Source organism: Antechinus flavipes, chromosome 3 (genome assembly GCF_016432865.1).
Source record: "Antechinus flavipes isolate AdamAnt ecotype Samford, QLD, Australia chromosome 3, AdamAnt_v2, whole genome shotgun sequence".
NCBI lineage: Eukaryota > Metazoa > Chordata > Mammalia > Dasyuromorphia > Dasyuridae > Antechinus > Antechinus flavipes.
The window spans coordinates 457,238,887-457,256,231 of record NC_067400.1 but is presented as its reverse complement, the minus strand read 5'-3'; the positions used below and the strand labels follow the sequence as shown (position 1 = coordinate 457,256,231).

At 37.4% G+C, this 17,345-nt stretch overlaps 1 protein-coding gene across 3 annotated transcripts in view; it reads left to right on the top strand.

The window, feature by feature from the left end:
• The first annotated feature begins 482 nt into the window (after positions 1-482).
• Positions 483-17,345, top strand: part of POLR1D (RNA polymerase I and III subunit D) — a 52,966-nt gene continuing 36,103 nt past the window's right edge. The window contains exon 1 of one of the 3 annotated variants that reach the window (XM_051986537.1): positions 483-597. Coding sequence is in view for 2 of the 3 variants with exons in the window: in XM_051986536.1 (XP_051842496.1) it covers positions 998-1,023 (26 nt within the window). In the remaining variant the exon portion in view is untranslated. Of the gene's footprint in view, positions 598-861; positions 1,024-17,345 lie in introns of those variants that run through there. The other 2 variants (XM_051986536.1, XM_051986535.1) reach the window with 2 other exon arrangements.

The following is a 17,345-nucleotide window of genomic DNA, read 5'->3' as shown; positions in this document are numbered from 1 at the left end:
AAAAGGGAAAAGAGTAAAGGAAACGGTACTGAAAAGAGGAGAGATTCAGGGTGTGGGATTCCTGGTATCCGAAAGGGAAGGAATTCGCAAAAAGAAGAAAAAGAAACTACTTGGATCAAGGATAAGAGAGTGCAAATGAGGGCGAGACAAGGTTTTTCAGGGGCTGCACCGAGTCCGAGGAGAAAGGATGAGGCAGATCGCGTTTCTTCCAACTTTAAATCAGACTCTCCGTTTGGGCCAACTGAGTCTCAAGGAAGGAACTGGATCCCCCAAAGAGGACCCTGTTCGAATTCCCTTTACTCCCTCATGCAATTGATAAGGCGAGCCAAGAGTGCCACCTCCGCTTCCCGCGTGGATTTCGGAGAGGACTCCCCACGCGGGCTACGGGCGCGGGCAAGGCAGGCCCACGGTCCGGGGCGCGTAGCGTCTGTTGGGTCGGGTTGGGGGAGGGGACACTCGCCTATTCCGAGAAAGGTGCTTTGTGGGGAGTCGGAGCTGAATGTAACCTCTAAGGTACCCGGCTGAGAAGGTCCCACCTGCTGGGAATGGGGGTAGTAACGAACCCTGCCAATTGAGGAGGGGAAAAGGCCCGGACAGGTGAGGGGAGAAGACCACTCCCAAAGGGTTGGGGGGGGTAGGGCACCGCCAGGTGAGATGAGAGGACTCTTCTAAGTAAAGGCGGGGATCCCGCCAAGTGAGATTGGAGGGCTTGTCAGGTGAAAAGAACTGTCCAGAAGAGAGGGAAGATCCTGTCAGGTGAAAAGAGGCCAAGGCCCCTCCAGGTGAGAGGCGGCGGCTCGCTGGGGCGGGGGGGAGGGGAGCTGTGCCCGAGCCGCCGGGAGGCGCCGCCCCTCGGCCCGGTCCTCGCCGCGCCGCCGCGGCTCCTCCTCTGGCTCCTCCCTCCTTCCTGCTCTACCCGCCGGGACCGAGATATGGGGCTCATCCCCGGGGCCGCCCTCGCCACCTGAGGAGCCCGGAAGCTGCCCTCGACCGCGCCATGGAAGAGGACGAGGAACTGGAGAGGTAACGGTTTGGGCGTCGGCGGGGCCTGAGCCGGGGGAGACCGAGGGCATTTAGGGGCCTCTGGCCCCGGCGTTTGCCTGTATCAGGCCGGGCCCATCGGCTGCCGATCAGGGAGGGGCCGAGTTACCTGGGCTTGGGAGAGTGCCGAAGAGAAGGGAAGATTGGCACCTTGGTCTAGGGAAGGGAAGGGTTGAGCACCCTGAGCTTGAGGGGCGGGGGCGGCCAGGGAGAGGAAATGAGACCTGGTGACCCCTCCCCCCAATCCACCTTGCCTTCCTCTTCCCCTCCCACCCCCCCAAACAAATCCGGGATTGGAAACAATGTTGAGTGATGGAAAAGTGGTAGGGCTCTCTCTGACTATTGTTATTAAGAACCCGGGACAGGCTCTGAGGTTAAATAGTCAAGAATAAATGTTGAAAAAAACAACAGAAGGGACCCATTGCTCTTGGTTCGTATTTATTGCTTTGAAAAATCGGGTTTTCACTTAAATGCCTATAGTGTTACTATGCTAGATTCTGGGATAAAAATATTTTGAAAATATGGTTCCTCTAGGCTAGCGTTTTTTATACAGTGGAAAACGGCAACTGAAGTTTTGTCATGTCATAGAAAGTAATTTTGATAGCTTTGAGAGAGAGAAAAAAAAAAAAGCTGTGTGTGGGGAAACTAATGCAGGGGAAACTAAATGTGTATTATTTAATTTTTGCTAATTATATTTTAATGTAATTGTTTTCCTTCGTAATCCTGTGTATATTATGTTAAGCATTTAAAAACATTATGAGAAGAGGCCTGTAGACTTCACTGCCAAAGGGGATTTATGATACATGCCAAAAATATTAAGAACTTCTGTATTGAGAACAGGTAGTTGAATTTGGTTACTTTAAAAATGTTGCATGAAGGATTGTGGAGGCAGGAACTGGGAATGTGGCCTTTCAGCTGGTGAACAGTTGGTAAAAGTTTCAGACCAGTCCCTCATTCTCATTCTTTTTAAACTGCCCACATCATCTAATGAAGTAAATAAAATGTAAGCAACTATGTACAGAAGAGATGCACAGAATAAATTGAGAATAATTATAGACCCCCTCTATCCCCATACTATAAGGAGGACAAGGCAAGGGCTTGCCAAGGTGAGGCATAAAGGAAACCAGGAGTCCAGTCTGGAGATAAAGAACCAGTCATGGCGAGTAGCCAGTGAAGATGCCTACTTGAATGGAAGATGCAATGAAGTGTGCCCAGTCTTGAATCAGGAGAGACCAACCCAAGGTTATTCTTATCTGGGGCTAAGGTGATAAGGATCTACCGTGGCTGCTCACAGTGTCAGAGAGAAGGAGATATATACAAGAAGTATTAAAAAGGTAAAAATGACAGGACTCAACAACTGATTGAATATATAAAAATAAGGAATCAAGAATGACACTTTGTGTTGAGCCTGGATGATTGAAAGAAGATAGTAAGATGAATGGTAATAGGGAAGTTTGGAAGAAGGGAGAGTTTAGAGGGAAAGACAATGATTTCAGATTTTGGTAGGTTAAGTTTTACATTCTTTACAGATCATCCAATTTGAGAAATCTACTAGAGTGTAGAAAGGAAAGACTTTAGGACTGGACAAATAAAAGGCGGAGGGAATAAGTATCTAGCACCTACTATAAGTCAGGCTTTTTATACATTTAATCTCAGATTACTCTCATATCAAATCTCATAATTTTATTTTGTAGATCATAATAAGTCTCAGAATCATCTGGACAGCGATGATAATTGATTCAACATAGGGGAAAAGATGAGGAAAGGCTGCTAGATCAAAAGAATTTGCTAATGTTTTGGATGTAGATTGGGAGCATCAGAGGTAGGATTTGAACATAGGTCTTCCGTAGTTCAAGGTCAGCACTTCTCTCTGTTTATCACACTGCCTCTCACCTCACACGAGTGAGGTTAAGGAAACATGGCTGTTTCTATACTTAGTCCAAGTCAGAAGTATTGCATCTTTATTCTGCCTTGGGTTGTTAAGGAAATCGGTTCTATACTATTTGAAATTTCAAGGTTTTTGTTTCCTAGATAATTGTTAGCTAATTAGCTAATAAGTTAGCCTCACTCTTTCTTGGTTAATTGTCCTTTTCTCTGATTCCTCACCTTATTCTTAGTTCTTTTCTGACACATCTCTGCCTCTAGTTGCTCTTAACTGGTTTTTCCCTGCACTTTATTATTCTATTTCTATAACAAAGCTAGGCTCTACCCTCCATCCTATAATTTGCTTGCATATGTATAGTTTGCCAAAGCAAAATTGGGTCAGTCAAATTCCATATCTGAAAACAAAAGGTATAAAGGTAAAGAAGCACATTACTAGGTTTTGCTAGGAAGTAGGCATTAAAATGAGTTTTCTTCCAGAATTCTTAGCAACTTAATATGTCACCAATTCATATATTAAATAAGACAAGTTATGGCTGAATAGATGAGAGCTGAGCTTGGGGTTGGCAAGACTTGAGTTCAAATCCATCTTAAAACTTAACTAGGTTTGTGAACCTGAAAAAGTTACTTAGCCTGTTTACTTCAGTTTCCTCAACTCATAAAATGAGAATACCAGTAGTACCTTTCACACAGGGTTGTGAAGTTTAAAGAGATAACATTGTCAGCTTATTATAATTAAATTATGCGTATTCTCTCCCTCCACTCCCAGCAACTTCATAAGTAGCATTGTGTTATTAGGATGGCATACAATAGAAGTTAGGTACTTCTAACTTCTTTTTACTTTGTTAGTAAGCAGTTATAGTAGGTAGATCTGATTTTTATAGTTCTGATTAAGTGCCAACTATTTGCTGAGTATAGAGCAGGAGTTGGGAGATATAAAAACAAACTGAAAAAACCCATGCATCAAGGAGTTTATGGTATCCTGGAAGGAATGTAGACTTGTCCCAGTAGACTAGAAAATAACTAGACAGTTGTCCCAATTATTATATAAATGAAAAAAATCAATAATACCCTTGACACCTTGATTTTGTATCTGATAATATGAGAGGAAAAAATACAAACAATTGCTCTTTAAAAAAATAAAGGCAATAACTAAAGTAACAGCATGAAAAATGAACAGGGTTTATGAAATTAAACGGTCTAAATCCACGTTACCTCTCTTGCTACCTGTTCGACCTTAGGCGAGTCGTCTAACAATATGTGCAAAGATGGAAGAATAACAAAATTCCTATCCTCAAAGAGTCTGTAATTTAATGGAGATAAGGCAAATACAATCAGCAAGATATAAAGCAGAATATGATAGAGCAAGAGAGAGGTATAAGAATTGGGAGAAAGACACCAGAACTTTAAGAGATAGCCATATTTAACTGATTTTGAGGAAGATGCACCAAAGAAGAAAACACAGAGTTAGATAAGAACAACCGAAAAGGGGGAATAGGGATAGCTAGGTGGTAACAATGGATAGAGTGCCAGCCCAGCCAACCTCAAACACTTAATGCTTCTTAGCTGTGTGACCCTGGGCAAGTCACTTAACCCCAATTGCCTCAGCAAAAAAAGGGGAGGGGAGAGAGTATTATCAGGTGAAAGAGAATGTAGATTAAAAAATATATACTAAGAATTGAAAATTTTATAATGACTTGGAAAGTGGTTTATTTATCTCTATGTACATTTGCAGGATTATTATCCTCTCTTTACAGATGAAGAAATAGAATAAATGATTTGTCAATGCATACGTAATTAGTGAGTGTCAGAGGTGGGATTTGAATCTCTTTTCCTGATTCTAAATCCAGCATTCTGACCATTTTGTCAAATAAAATCTTTGCCATGAGAGGCATGGAAGATAAGATTTTGGAAGAGACTGATAAATTTGATGTAGTACAAAACTTTGGCTAAATGAAAATTTGTAAAACTAAGATGAAAAGAAACATTATGAGGAGATGAATATCTAATGCTTACAGAATTTAATGGAATATATTAAAAAGTTTTAACAGTAATACTCATTTGCAAAGAACAGATGATACATAGACAATACACAGACGAGAAATTCAAATAGTAAAAAAACTTTGAAGATATATTCAGTTTTACTCATAATTTTAAATGCAAATTAAAACAACTGTGAACTCTCATCATTTTAATCTATTTTCCCAGCTATAATATAATAGTTCATGTCAGTCAAGGGAAAGTCCATTTAAGGAAACTAGTTCAGTTACACATTGCTGTTGATAGTGTAAATTGAGTAATTATTTTTGGAAGCAGTCTGGCTATAGGGAAACAAGCTAGAACAAGTTGGCCATGCTCTTAAACTCAGTGATTCCACTATTAAGAATATCTCAGCAAAAGAAAAACAAAAAATAAAAGAGAAAAACTGCACAAGGTTATTTATAGTTGTATACACACACACACATACACACGCATATATATATATGTGTATATGCACATACATATATAAAAATTATACACAGTGGCTAGAGTTTAGCCAAATAGGCATAATAGATGTGTGAATACATAATCAAAGACTGGAACACATTAAGATATGTGTTACTGTTAATGCCTCTATGTCAACTAAACAATAGAAAAATAATTAAACACATAATAACATTACAAAAAAAGGTTAAGCTTCCTAATTTGTAGGAGTTGGGAAGCAGAAGGGAGCAGCTGAAAGTTGATCTTGCTAAACTAGCAGATTTTAAAGTTTTTTAAGAAAATCAAGGTAAGATTCCACGAACTAAAATTCTACAGAAGTCAACCTAGGAAGGATAGAAAACTGAAATACATACATATATGTAATTTTTTTTTTTTTTTTGAGAAACAGAACTAAACACTGAGTAAAGATCTCTAGATCAATGTGTCAACCAATTGAGTGCAAAATGGAAGCAAGATAGCAAAGCAAAGTATAATTATATCCTGTACAAATCATGGCTGGAGTATCAAATCAAAGAATGAGCTGAGGCTAGGAAAGAAAACCAACAACAAAAACTTTGTTAGCTATGTTGAAGCAAAAAGTAGCCTCAATGAAAGGCTAGATGTCTTAAGTTGGCGGAATGATGTTATTGTTATTGTTCAGTAGTTTCTAACTCTTCATGACCTTATTTAGGATTTTCTTGGCAGATATACTAGAGTGGTTTACTATTTGTTTCTCCAGTTTATTTTGCAGATGAAAAAACTCAAACAGGGTGAAGTGATGTGCTCAGGGTCACACAGCTAGTAAGTATCTGAGGACAGATCTAAGTTCAGGTCTTTCTGACTTTGGGCTTAGCTATCTATCCACTGTGCCACCCAGCTGCTGGATGGAATGAAGATTATAGACAAGGGAGAAAGTAGAGTTGGTTCAACTTTTGCTTCTGTTTCTTTTGCCAAGGAGAGTGATCTTTGGACTTGGAAGAATAGAGTAAACGTGTCTAAGAAGGAATTAATACCAAGATATGTAAGAAAGTAAAGTAAGAGACAAGTTCAAGACAACAGGTCCAGATGAACTACATATTCAGGCGTGAAAGAAATGTTAGATGTAGCTTCTGGCCACTGTCATTAGTCTCAGAAAAATCATGGAGAAATAGAGAGATACCTCCACATGAGAAGAGCACAAATAACTAGCACATGCACTTTGATGCAATATTTCCTGATATTTGCATCTTTGCTGACTGACCAATTATAATAATGTGGCCCAAGGGCAGTTGGTCCAAAGCTGAGTGTATACATTCACCCAAAGCATAGCCCCAGATTACATGGTAGAAGAAGTAATAGTAAATAGTAATAGTAAAACTATCGGACCCAGATTTGTTACTTATGATTCACTTTCAGTGAGATAGGGAGACTCCATTGTAGTTGCCCTGGGATTCTGTACTCAGCCCTGTGCTATTATTTATCATTCGCATACTTACCACATTTGTCACATACTTACCAAATTTATAAGTGACAGAGGTAGAAGGGAAGGCTAATTTCAGTGAAGGGCAAAGTTAGTATTCTAAAAGACCTGGATCATCTAAAACACTGAACTAAATCTAATAAGATAAAATATGATAAGGGTAATTTTCACAAAATTCACAAAATCACATTCAAATCAATTTAGAAGTAATATGATTTGGGAACATACAGTAATTTTAGGAAAAAATGGGGATCTTTGTCGACTACAATCCACTAAACTCGTCAGGACTCAACAAAGCAACAGCCAAAAAAACTAATGCAATCTGTGGCTATGCAGATTCATATGATGTCCAGGACTGGGGAAAATTAATCATCCTGCCTTATTCTAACATCATCATAGGATCATAGATACAGAGTTGGAAGAATCCTCAGAGTTTGACTAATCTAACCCATTCATCTTGCACATAAAGAGTTAATTACCGAAAGTCACATAGGAAGTATATGAGAGAGGTGAGATTTTTATTTCAGAACCTTGAACTACAAATGCAGTATTCTTTCCACTGTGCCAGCTTATCTTCCAACTATATCAAAAGTTTTACACTATAAAGTAATCTTTCTAATGCCAAGTTTGGTCTGATCTTACTATTCTCCATCCCAAAGCTATTTTCTAACAACTGTAAAATGGAGATAATATCATAGGGTTGTTGTGAGGCCTCAATGAAATATTTGTAAAACCCTAGCAGTGGGCCTGGTACATATCAGGCACTAAATAAATGCTTTTTTCCTTTCCTATTACCAGCAGCATAATATACAAATTATTTAGTATAGTATTCAAAGTTCTCTGGAATCTGGCTCCAGTAAACCCATCCAACCTTCTCTCGTCCTTTGAGTTGACACTGTTTCCACAAAACCCCTATTAAAATAAGAGTGATTGAAGAGAAGGAAGAGCTGAGATGGTGGCGAAAAAAAATCAGGAAATTGTCCAAGTGCTCCCTGGTTTCCATAAGAAACAAATTAAATTAAATCCTTTAAAAGGATTCCATCATGACAGAACTCATAAAAAGATGGAGTGAAACAATTTTCCAGCTTAAGATAACTTGGAAGGACTTCAGGGAAGATCTTTCTCACTTTGGTAAAAGGGGAGCACAGCTTAGCAGGGACAGTGCCTAGGCAAGACAGCAGGAGATCCTTAGCCACAGCACAGATCAACAACCAAGGGGATCCCTTTACACGGACTCAGCAGGAGAGTGGCATAGCAGGCCCGGTGGTGAAACAACCTTCCCAAGCCCAGAAAGCATACTGGGAGCCCCAGAGCTCTGGCACAAAAGGTGCAAATAGGCCAGACCACCCTAATGCAATGGGCAAGCCACAAGCATTGGAAGCCCCAGCATGGAAAACCAATAACCAGGACCCTGACCTTCACCATAAGAATTGTGGGGGTGGTGTCTCCTGGATCCCAAGGGCACAGATTACAAAATAGGTTAAAAAATGAGTTAAGAAACAGAGAAGAACCCTGTAACTTCTTTAAAAAATTAGAAATGACCAATTTTTAAAAAAATTTGAAGAAAACTCCCTTGAAGTAGAAGTAGCCAAATGGAAAAGGAAATACAAAAACACAATGAAAAAAATACCTCCTGAAAAATTAGAATTGGGTGAAGGGAAACTAATGACCCTATGAGACTTTAAGAAGAGGCCAAACAAAATCAGAAAAATAGGGGAAAATGTAAGATACTTTGTTAGAAAAACAGCTGATCTGGAAAATAGGTCTGGGAGAGTTAATTTGAGAATAATTAGGCTATCTGAAGACCATAATCAGAAAAAGAACCTGGATGGCATCTTTCAAGAAATTATCAAGAAAAACTGCTATGTACTAGTGAGTAAAATAGTCATTCAAAGAATCAACCAATTACCTCTTAAAAGAGATCCCAAAATGAAAACTGTAAGGAATATTGTAGCCAAGTTCCAGAAGTACGAGGTCCAAGAGAAAATGATGTAAGGAGTCAGAAAGAAGCAATTCAAGTATGAAGGAGCCACTATTGGGATAATACAGGATTTAGCAGTTTCTACATTAAAGGATCAGAGGACTTAGAAAATATTCCAAAACACAAAGGAGCTTAAATTACAAAACAAAAATCAACTGCCCAGCAAAATTGAGCATAATCATTGAGGGGAAAAGATAGACATTCAGTGAAATAAAACACTTTCAAATTTTCCTGATGAAAAACTGAACAGAAAAATGTGATTCTCAAATACGTCTCAAGAGAACCATAAAAATATAAACAGGAGAGAAAAAAAATCATGTTTTTTAAAAGGATTAAACTGTTTACATTCCTATGCAGGAATATGATGCTTATAGATACTTGAGAACTATATTTCTATTAGGGCAGTTAAAAGGAGTATGTGTAGATCTAAGATATAAGTTGGATATAAGATAACTTTGTGGGATGTTTAAAGAAAAAATAAATATGGGGAAAAAGAATGTTTTGTGAGAAGAGCAAAGAGGGAGGCAGAGTAGGATAAATAGCATCATATGAAGAGGTGCAAAATACCTGTTAACAGTAAAGAGAATGGAGGTTGGTGGGGTGAGCATTGTTTGATTTACTCTCAACTGATTTTGGCTCAAAGAAGGAATAATACACTCGGTTTTATATAGAAATTTTATCTTACCATAAGAAAGTAGGCAGAGAAAGGGAGGTGGGGAATGGGAGAAAAGTGGTGTTAAAAGGGCTTGATAGAAGGAAGGCTAAAGGAAAACAAAAAAGGAGAGTACTGATAAAAGGGAGGGCAAATTGAGGGTGGTGGAAGAAGTAAAACACTAGTGAGGGATTGGAAATTCTATGTAGTAGTTCATAGTTATCACCCAGAGTTCTTTCACTGGGTGTAGCTGATTCAGTTCATTACTGCTCCATTGGAACTGATTTGGTTCATCTTCATTGTTGAAGAGGGCCACGCCCATCAGAATTGATCATCATATAGTATTGTTGTTGAAGTGTATAATGATCTTCTGGTCCTGCTCGTTTCGCTCAGCATCAGTTCATGTTAAGTCTCTCCAGGCCTTTCTGAAATCTTCCTGTTTGTCATTTCTTACAGAACAATAATATTCCATAATATTCATATACCACAATTTATTCAGTCATTCTCCAATTTGATGGGCATCCACTCAATTTCCAGTTTCTGGCCACTACAAAGAGGGCTGCCACAAATATTCTTGCACATACAGGTCCCTTTTCCTTCTTTAAAATCTCTTTGGGATATAAACCCAGTAGTAACACTAGCATCTAAATTCTTAAAAGAAAAGTTGAGTTACAGAAATAGACAGCAAAACTACATTAGTGGAAGACCTCTCCTCAGAACTAAATATATCTAACTACAAAATGAGAAGGAAGTTTAGGAGTTGAATAGAAAACTAGAAAAGTTAGATATGATAGAACTTTGGAGAAAATTGAATGGTTTATAGTGGTACATGACACCTACACAAAAGTTTACCCTGTATTGACACAAAACCTCACAACGCAGAAAGGTAGAAATGCATCCTTTTCAGATCATAATACAATAGAAATTATATGTAATAAAGGGCCCTGGAAAGACAGACTAAAAACTAATTGGAAGTTACATAATCCCAAAGAATTAGTGGGTTAAACAAATCATAAAAACAGTGATTTCATCAAAGAATGACAATTATGAGACAACATACCAAAATTTGTGAAGCAGTCAAAAGGGAAATTGTGTGTGTGTGTGTGTGTGTGTGTGTGTGTGTGTGTGTGTGTGTGTGTGTTAAGGTGATTAAAATAGAGAAAAAGGAGCTCAATGAATTTGGCTTATAACCAAAAATCTAGGAAAAAAAGTTAATGAAGATTTCCAATTAAATACCACATTACAAATTCTGAAAATCAAAGAAATTAAAATTAAAATTGGAAGTAAGGAAACTATCAAACTAATAAAACTAAAAGCTAGTTTTATGGGGGGTGGGGTAGGGGAAATGAACACCAATAAAATAAACTTTTAGTCAATTTTGATTAGAAAACTGAAAGAAAAAAAAAAAAAACAAATTTACCATGCCAAAAGGCTAGATTCACCATCATTGAAGATTGTAAAGCAGTAATTAGGACCTATTTTGCCCAACTATATGCCAATAAATCTAACAGTCTTAAGTGAAACGGATGAATATTTACCAAACATAAATTGCCCAGATTAACAGAAGAGGAAATAAATTACTTCACCCCATTTAAAGAACTTAAACAGTGAATTCCCTAAGAAAAAGATCTTGAGGGCCAGATGAATTTACCAAACCTTTAAAAAATAATTCCTGTAAAAATATTTGGAAAAATAGATGGAGTCCTACTAAATTCCTTTTATGATACAGATATGGTGCTGTTATCCAGACCAACATCTCTACAGCCTATAAAGTCAAAATGCATACATGATTTAGACAAAGTTTAATAAGGAGCAATCTAGGAGAGTGATGAATAGTTTGCTTGTCTCAGATCTTTGGAGAAGGGAAGAATTTATAATCAAACAAGAGATAGAAAACATTGTAAATGCAAAATGAATAATTTTGATTACTTTAAAACAAATACACCCACAATTAGAAGAAAAGTAGAAGTCTAGCTGGGGGAAAATTTTTTACAGCTAATAATTTCTGATAAAGGCATGATGTCTTAAATATTATAGAGAACTGAATCAAATTTTTAAGACTACAAGTCACTCCCCAAGTGATAGTCAAAGGATTCAAATGGGCAGTTTTCAGGTAAGACTAAAGTTATAAGAAAAAGTTGTCAAAAACACTTTTTAGAGAAATGCAGATTAAAACAACTCTGAGGTGTCACCTCACATCTATCAGATTAGCAAATATGATAGAAAAGGAAATTGAAAATAATTGGAGAAAATGTAGGGAAAATTGAGATACTAATACATTGTTGGTAGATTGTAAATTTATCCAACCATTCTGGAGAGCAGTTTAGAATTGTGCCCAAAAGGCTAAAAAAAACTTGCCATATCCTTTGATTCAGCAATACCTCTATTAGGTCTGTATCCCCGTGTAGTGTTCTTTTCTTTTATCTAATATGATTGTTCTCTGGGTGTAGGTTTCTCAGGGAAGTTTTCTGGAGGCAGCCTTAGTTCAGAGTAATAATCGCCTCAAATGCAGCCAGGGATTAAAGTATAGTCTTTTATTGTCTCTTCCAAAATAGCCCGGTTAGTTTTCTTAGAGGCCTATCTCCTTCCTTGTTTCCAAGAGTTCTTGCAGCTTGTCTTTTTGCTTTTCCAGTTTATGCCTCTAGCTCAACTCCGACTCCTGGCTTTTCAATCTCCTCAACTGACTGACTTCTGGTTTTCAATCTCTTCAACTGACTCCTCCACTGACTCTGCTCCTTTTATGCTCTTTTAGAGGTGTAAACTCAAAGGTTGACTCCTCCTCTGAGAATGGGATTATGGGAGAATGGAAATTGAAAATTTATAAGTACTATGTAAGTATTAATAATTGTTATCTGTTTAAAACCTTTGGGAGATGGTAGAGGAAAGGCAGGGACTTGCCTGAGCCATCCCAAATTTCCCCTCTTAATAATTTTAAAATAATGCCTTAAAATGAATTTTGGAGCTGCAAAACCACTAAAAGGTTGGGGTACAACAATTTTCTAGCCCAAGACAATTTGGAAGATTGTCAGGAAACATCTGTCTCACTGGGATGAAAGTGAAGCAGTCAACATAAACATTGCAGTTCCCTGACAAGCCAGTAGTAGGCTGAGCTCCTGAAAGGTAATGGAGGCCTTAGAGACAACTGAATTTGTGGCAATGATTTTTGGAACTCTCAATCCACAGATAGTATGGCGAGGAAAGCAACTGATTAGAAGGATGTTAGAGGATATTTTGTTGGCACTGGACTTTGCTGCATTACCTGTATGAGACTCCAGGTGAAATCAAGAGACAAAGAAACAATAAAACAAAATCAAAAGAATGCTCATCGATTTTTTTATAGAACAGTAATATTCCATTACTTTCTTTGCCATATCTTCAGGCATTCTCCAATCGATGAGCATTCTTTTGATTTTGTTTTATTGTTTCTTTGTCTCTTGATTTCACTTGTCCAATTCTAATTTTTAAGGAATTACTTTAGTGAATTTTTGTATATCTTTTCCCATTTTTTTGTGTGCTTCCTTTACTAAGATATTGACTCTTTCTTCATGATTCTTTTTCATAACTCTCATTTCCCTTCCCTCCTCCCCACCAAGTTTCCCTCTACCTCTCTTATTTGACTTTTAAAATTCTCTTTGAGCTTTTTCAGGAATTCCTTTTAGGTCTGATGCTAATTTACTTTTTTTTTTTTTTTTTTTTTTAAGATTTTACATGTAGCCCTTTTGACATTGTTGTCCTCGTTTGGGTTTGTGTTTTGATCTTCCCTATCACCATAGTAATTTTCTGTGGTAAGATATTTTTTTGTCATTTGTTCTTTTATTTATTTATTTATTTATTTTTTGGCCTATTTCTGACTTTTAAGTTGGGCTTTGGTGAAGGGAAGTCTGTCCTGAGTTTCAGGTTTTTCTTTGCTCCTGTTTCTAAAAGTTAATTCTGGAAACCTGTGTTTTCAGTTATTCTGAGATGATATAATCTAGAGAAAGTTAATGGTCCCTGTTTTTCTAGCCTGTGCTCTGGTATTTGAGCAATCGTAAAATGCTCTTTTCCTCTTTGAAGGGTCCCTGCTTCTCTGGGACCACATGCTCTACTGTACTAGTGTTCCTCCATGGCCTAGAACTAAAACCCAGGCCCTTGACCTGGAGTCTCATACAGGTAATGCAGCAAAGTCCAGTGCCAACAAAATATCCTCTAACATCCTTCTAATCAGTTGCTTTCCTCTCCATACTATCTGTGGATTGAGAGTTCCAAAAATCATTGCCACAAATTCAGTTGTCTCTAAGGCCTCCATTGCCTTTCAGGAGCTCAGCCTACTACTGGCTTGTCAGGGAACTGCAATGTTTATGTTGACTGCTTCACTTTCATCCCAGTGAGACAGATGTTTCCTGACAATCTTCCAAATTGTCTTGGGCTAGAAAATTGTTGTACCCCAACCTTTTAGTGGTTTTGCAGCTCCAAAATTCATTTTAAGGCATTATTTTAAAATTATTAAGAGGGAAATTTGGGATGGCTCAGGCAAGTCCCTGCCTTTCCTCTACCATCTCCCAAAGGTTTTAAACAGATAACAATTATTAATACTTACATAGTACTTATAAATTTTCAAGCACTTTCTAAATTAATGATTTCTGAATCATAGATTATCTTGTCATCTAAGTGCTTTTATATGTTTTTGATTGGAATAAGTTTGTATTGCATAATTCTCTGTAGAAGTTGAGGGCCAAATACTGTATATGCAGAATATTCCATTTAACTTGATTTTGTTAGAGGCATTTTTATATTTTAAAACAGAGCTGACCATTGCAGGAATGTAAAAGTATATTAAATCACTATGGCCTCCTATTTCCACATTCAGGGGAAAAGTCACCTATTTTTAATGGTATTTCTTAGGTGAATCTCTGAATCAGCATAATTTAGAATCACTGATAGCTTTGCAGTCTCCTTAAAAGTCAGATAAAAATTATTTTTATTCTTCTTTTATCAACAAAGAAATTATAAATATAAGTTCATTAACTTGTCTTAATGATGCCTACGGTTTGGCTGTTTTTTGTTGTTGTTTAGGTAATTTTCAGTAATCTTTACAGACTACCCTGATATGAACTTCATAACATTCTTAAGTAAATGTTTTTGTTAGATCTTGATCATTCTTATACACATAGATATGAACTGATCTGGAAGCCAAAGGAAACAGCAGTTTAGTGTAATGTAAAACTTTGGACAGTGACCAATCATGATTTCAGAAGACTGGTCATAAAGCGTACTTCCTGCTTCTTGGAACAGAGATGGCAGATTATAGGTATGGAATGAGGCACATGGATTTTAAGAATTACACTCTGTTAATTTATTTTTCTTAACTATATGCTTATTTCTTATAAGAGATGGTTCTATTGGATGTGTGGAAGGAGATATAGCATCATTGAGGAATGATAGGATATTTTAAAGGTGAATTTTAATAAATTAGTTTTCTGATATATCTACCATCCTCGTGTTAGCCCTCATCACTTCATGCCTGGACTATTGTAATAGCCTACTGATTGTTCTACTTATAAATATCACCTCTCTTCCTCTCCTTCCCCCTCCACCCCCCCCCATTCCAATTCATTCCTTACTGAACTGTCAAAGTGATCTTCTTGAAATGTAGGTCTAACCCGTGTCACACCCTCTACTATTCTTACTCAGTAAACTTCAGTGGCTCACCACTTTTCTCATCTTTTTATACCTTATGCTCCATCTTCTAATGCCTGCCTTTTGCATACTCTGCAATCAATTGACACTGACCTTGCTGATCCTCAAATAAAACACTCCATCTCCTGGCTCCAAGTATTTACACTGGCTACCACCCATGTCTGGAATATTTTTCCTCTTCATCTATGCCTCTTGTATTTCCTAGTTTCTTTCTAGTCACAGCTCAAATTCCATCTTCTACAAGAAGCCTTTCCCAAAGACCCACAATTCTAGAGCCTGCCTTCTATTATTTCCAATTTATTCCACATATGACTAATTATATTCCATATATGACTATGCAGTAAGCATTTACATATTGTTTTCCCGTTAGATTCTGAATTTTTTTTTTTTTTAATATCTCCAGCACTTAACACAACTCCTGGAGCACTTAGTAAATGTTTATTAACTGACAAATGGGAGGGGGAAGTCAAGGGAGTTATTCTTATTATTCAGGATTGTAGCCTTTGAGCAGGAGTTCTTAGCCTTTTTGGTATCATGGATCCCTTTTCAGAACAATATTTTTAAATGCATAAAAATAAAATTCATAACATTATAGAGGAGCCAATTATATTGAAACATAATTATTAAAACATTTTTTAAAAGCTCTCAGACTATGGACATGTGTCTTGAAATCATTTTTGTTTTTCTACCCACTCGTGTTTACATCTATCCCCTTCTTTCTACTCCCACAGCTATACTCTCTCAATGACCTTGTCAGCTCCCATGGGTTTAATTATCTAGATGTAATCTAGAACCAACTGTTATATAGTCTATGTTCTTGAGCTTCAGTCTGTTAGACATTTCAAACCTGATGTTCCATAGGCCTCTTAAACTCAATATGTCAAAAAAAGGACTTATTTACGTACCGGTCTTTGAGTTTATCCTATTGCTATCCAAAGCACTGCCATTCTTGAAGACACCAAGGTTTAAATCCTTAGTGGCATACTTCTCTCTTTCTCACTTTATTCATCTCACTATCATGACAGATCTTGTCATTTTAACACCACAACATCTTTCACATACCTCCTTTCTTTCCACTCAAAACCCTAATTCAGATACTTTTCACTTTTCTTTTAGTTCAGATCTCTTTAGTCAAATTTGGGCTACAAAATTCCCTAGTGCTTCCACCAGGTAATGTTTTAACATTATCTGTTATATTTTTGTTGCAATAATTTGTGCTGAATTGAATTTTCTAATTCAATATATAGCTCACAGAGATCCTTTTGTATTTGTTTAATACCACTATCCTAGACTACTGCTTTGGCCTCCCACTTATCTCCCTTCCTGAAGCCCCTCCCCATTCCAATCTATCCTTCACAAAGCTGCTGAAGTTACTTTCCTAAAGCACAGATCTGATCACATCACCTCCCCCCTTCTAAGGCTCCCATGGCTCCCCATTGACTAAGGTGCAACTGTAAGTTTTCTGTTTGATATTCAGGGTTCTTAATCTTGGTCCCTCTATCTTTCCAGTCCAGTTGCACTTTACATTCTCTTCATCTTCCTCTTTGATCCACACTGACTTCCTTGTTCTTCCTTTCTGACCCGGTGCCTTTGCCTGAGCTATCTCTAGTAATGCATTCTCTTTCACTTCTGCCTCTTGGAATGCCTCAGCTTAAGCACCATCTCTTCATGAAGCCTTTCTTGTTCCCACCAGCGGTGAATATTTTCTTCCTCAAGCTACTTTATTTTGCAAATGTGCTTTATAGATGTGTGTATGCAAGTTTAATTCATTAAAATGTAAGCTTCTTTAAGTCAGATTACCCCTAGAATTTAATTGCCCAGTGCCTGACATAAGTATTGAATAAATAATTTGATGATTGATTGCCCTACAGCAATTGTCCTCAGAAGTCTTCAGTCATTTTCTGTTTTTCTGTCTTTTTTCTATATTTCAGTTTTCTTGTTATAACAAGTTGATTTCATCAAATGATGCACTTTAGAAGAAACAAGGACAGGATTGGATAGCATGTCAAGACATGATCTATTCAATCATAACCACAGAACATTCATCTCAACTTGTCAGTAATAGAGTTAACAATTTATTAGCAAAGCAGTTGTTAAGATATAACTATAAAACAGTGAGACAGATCTCTAACAAGTAAGTTGTGGCAATCATCTATTAATTTACAGTAACAAAGATTCTGCATGTTAAATGT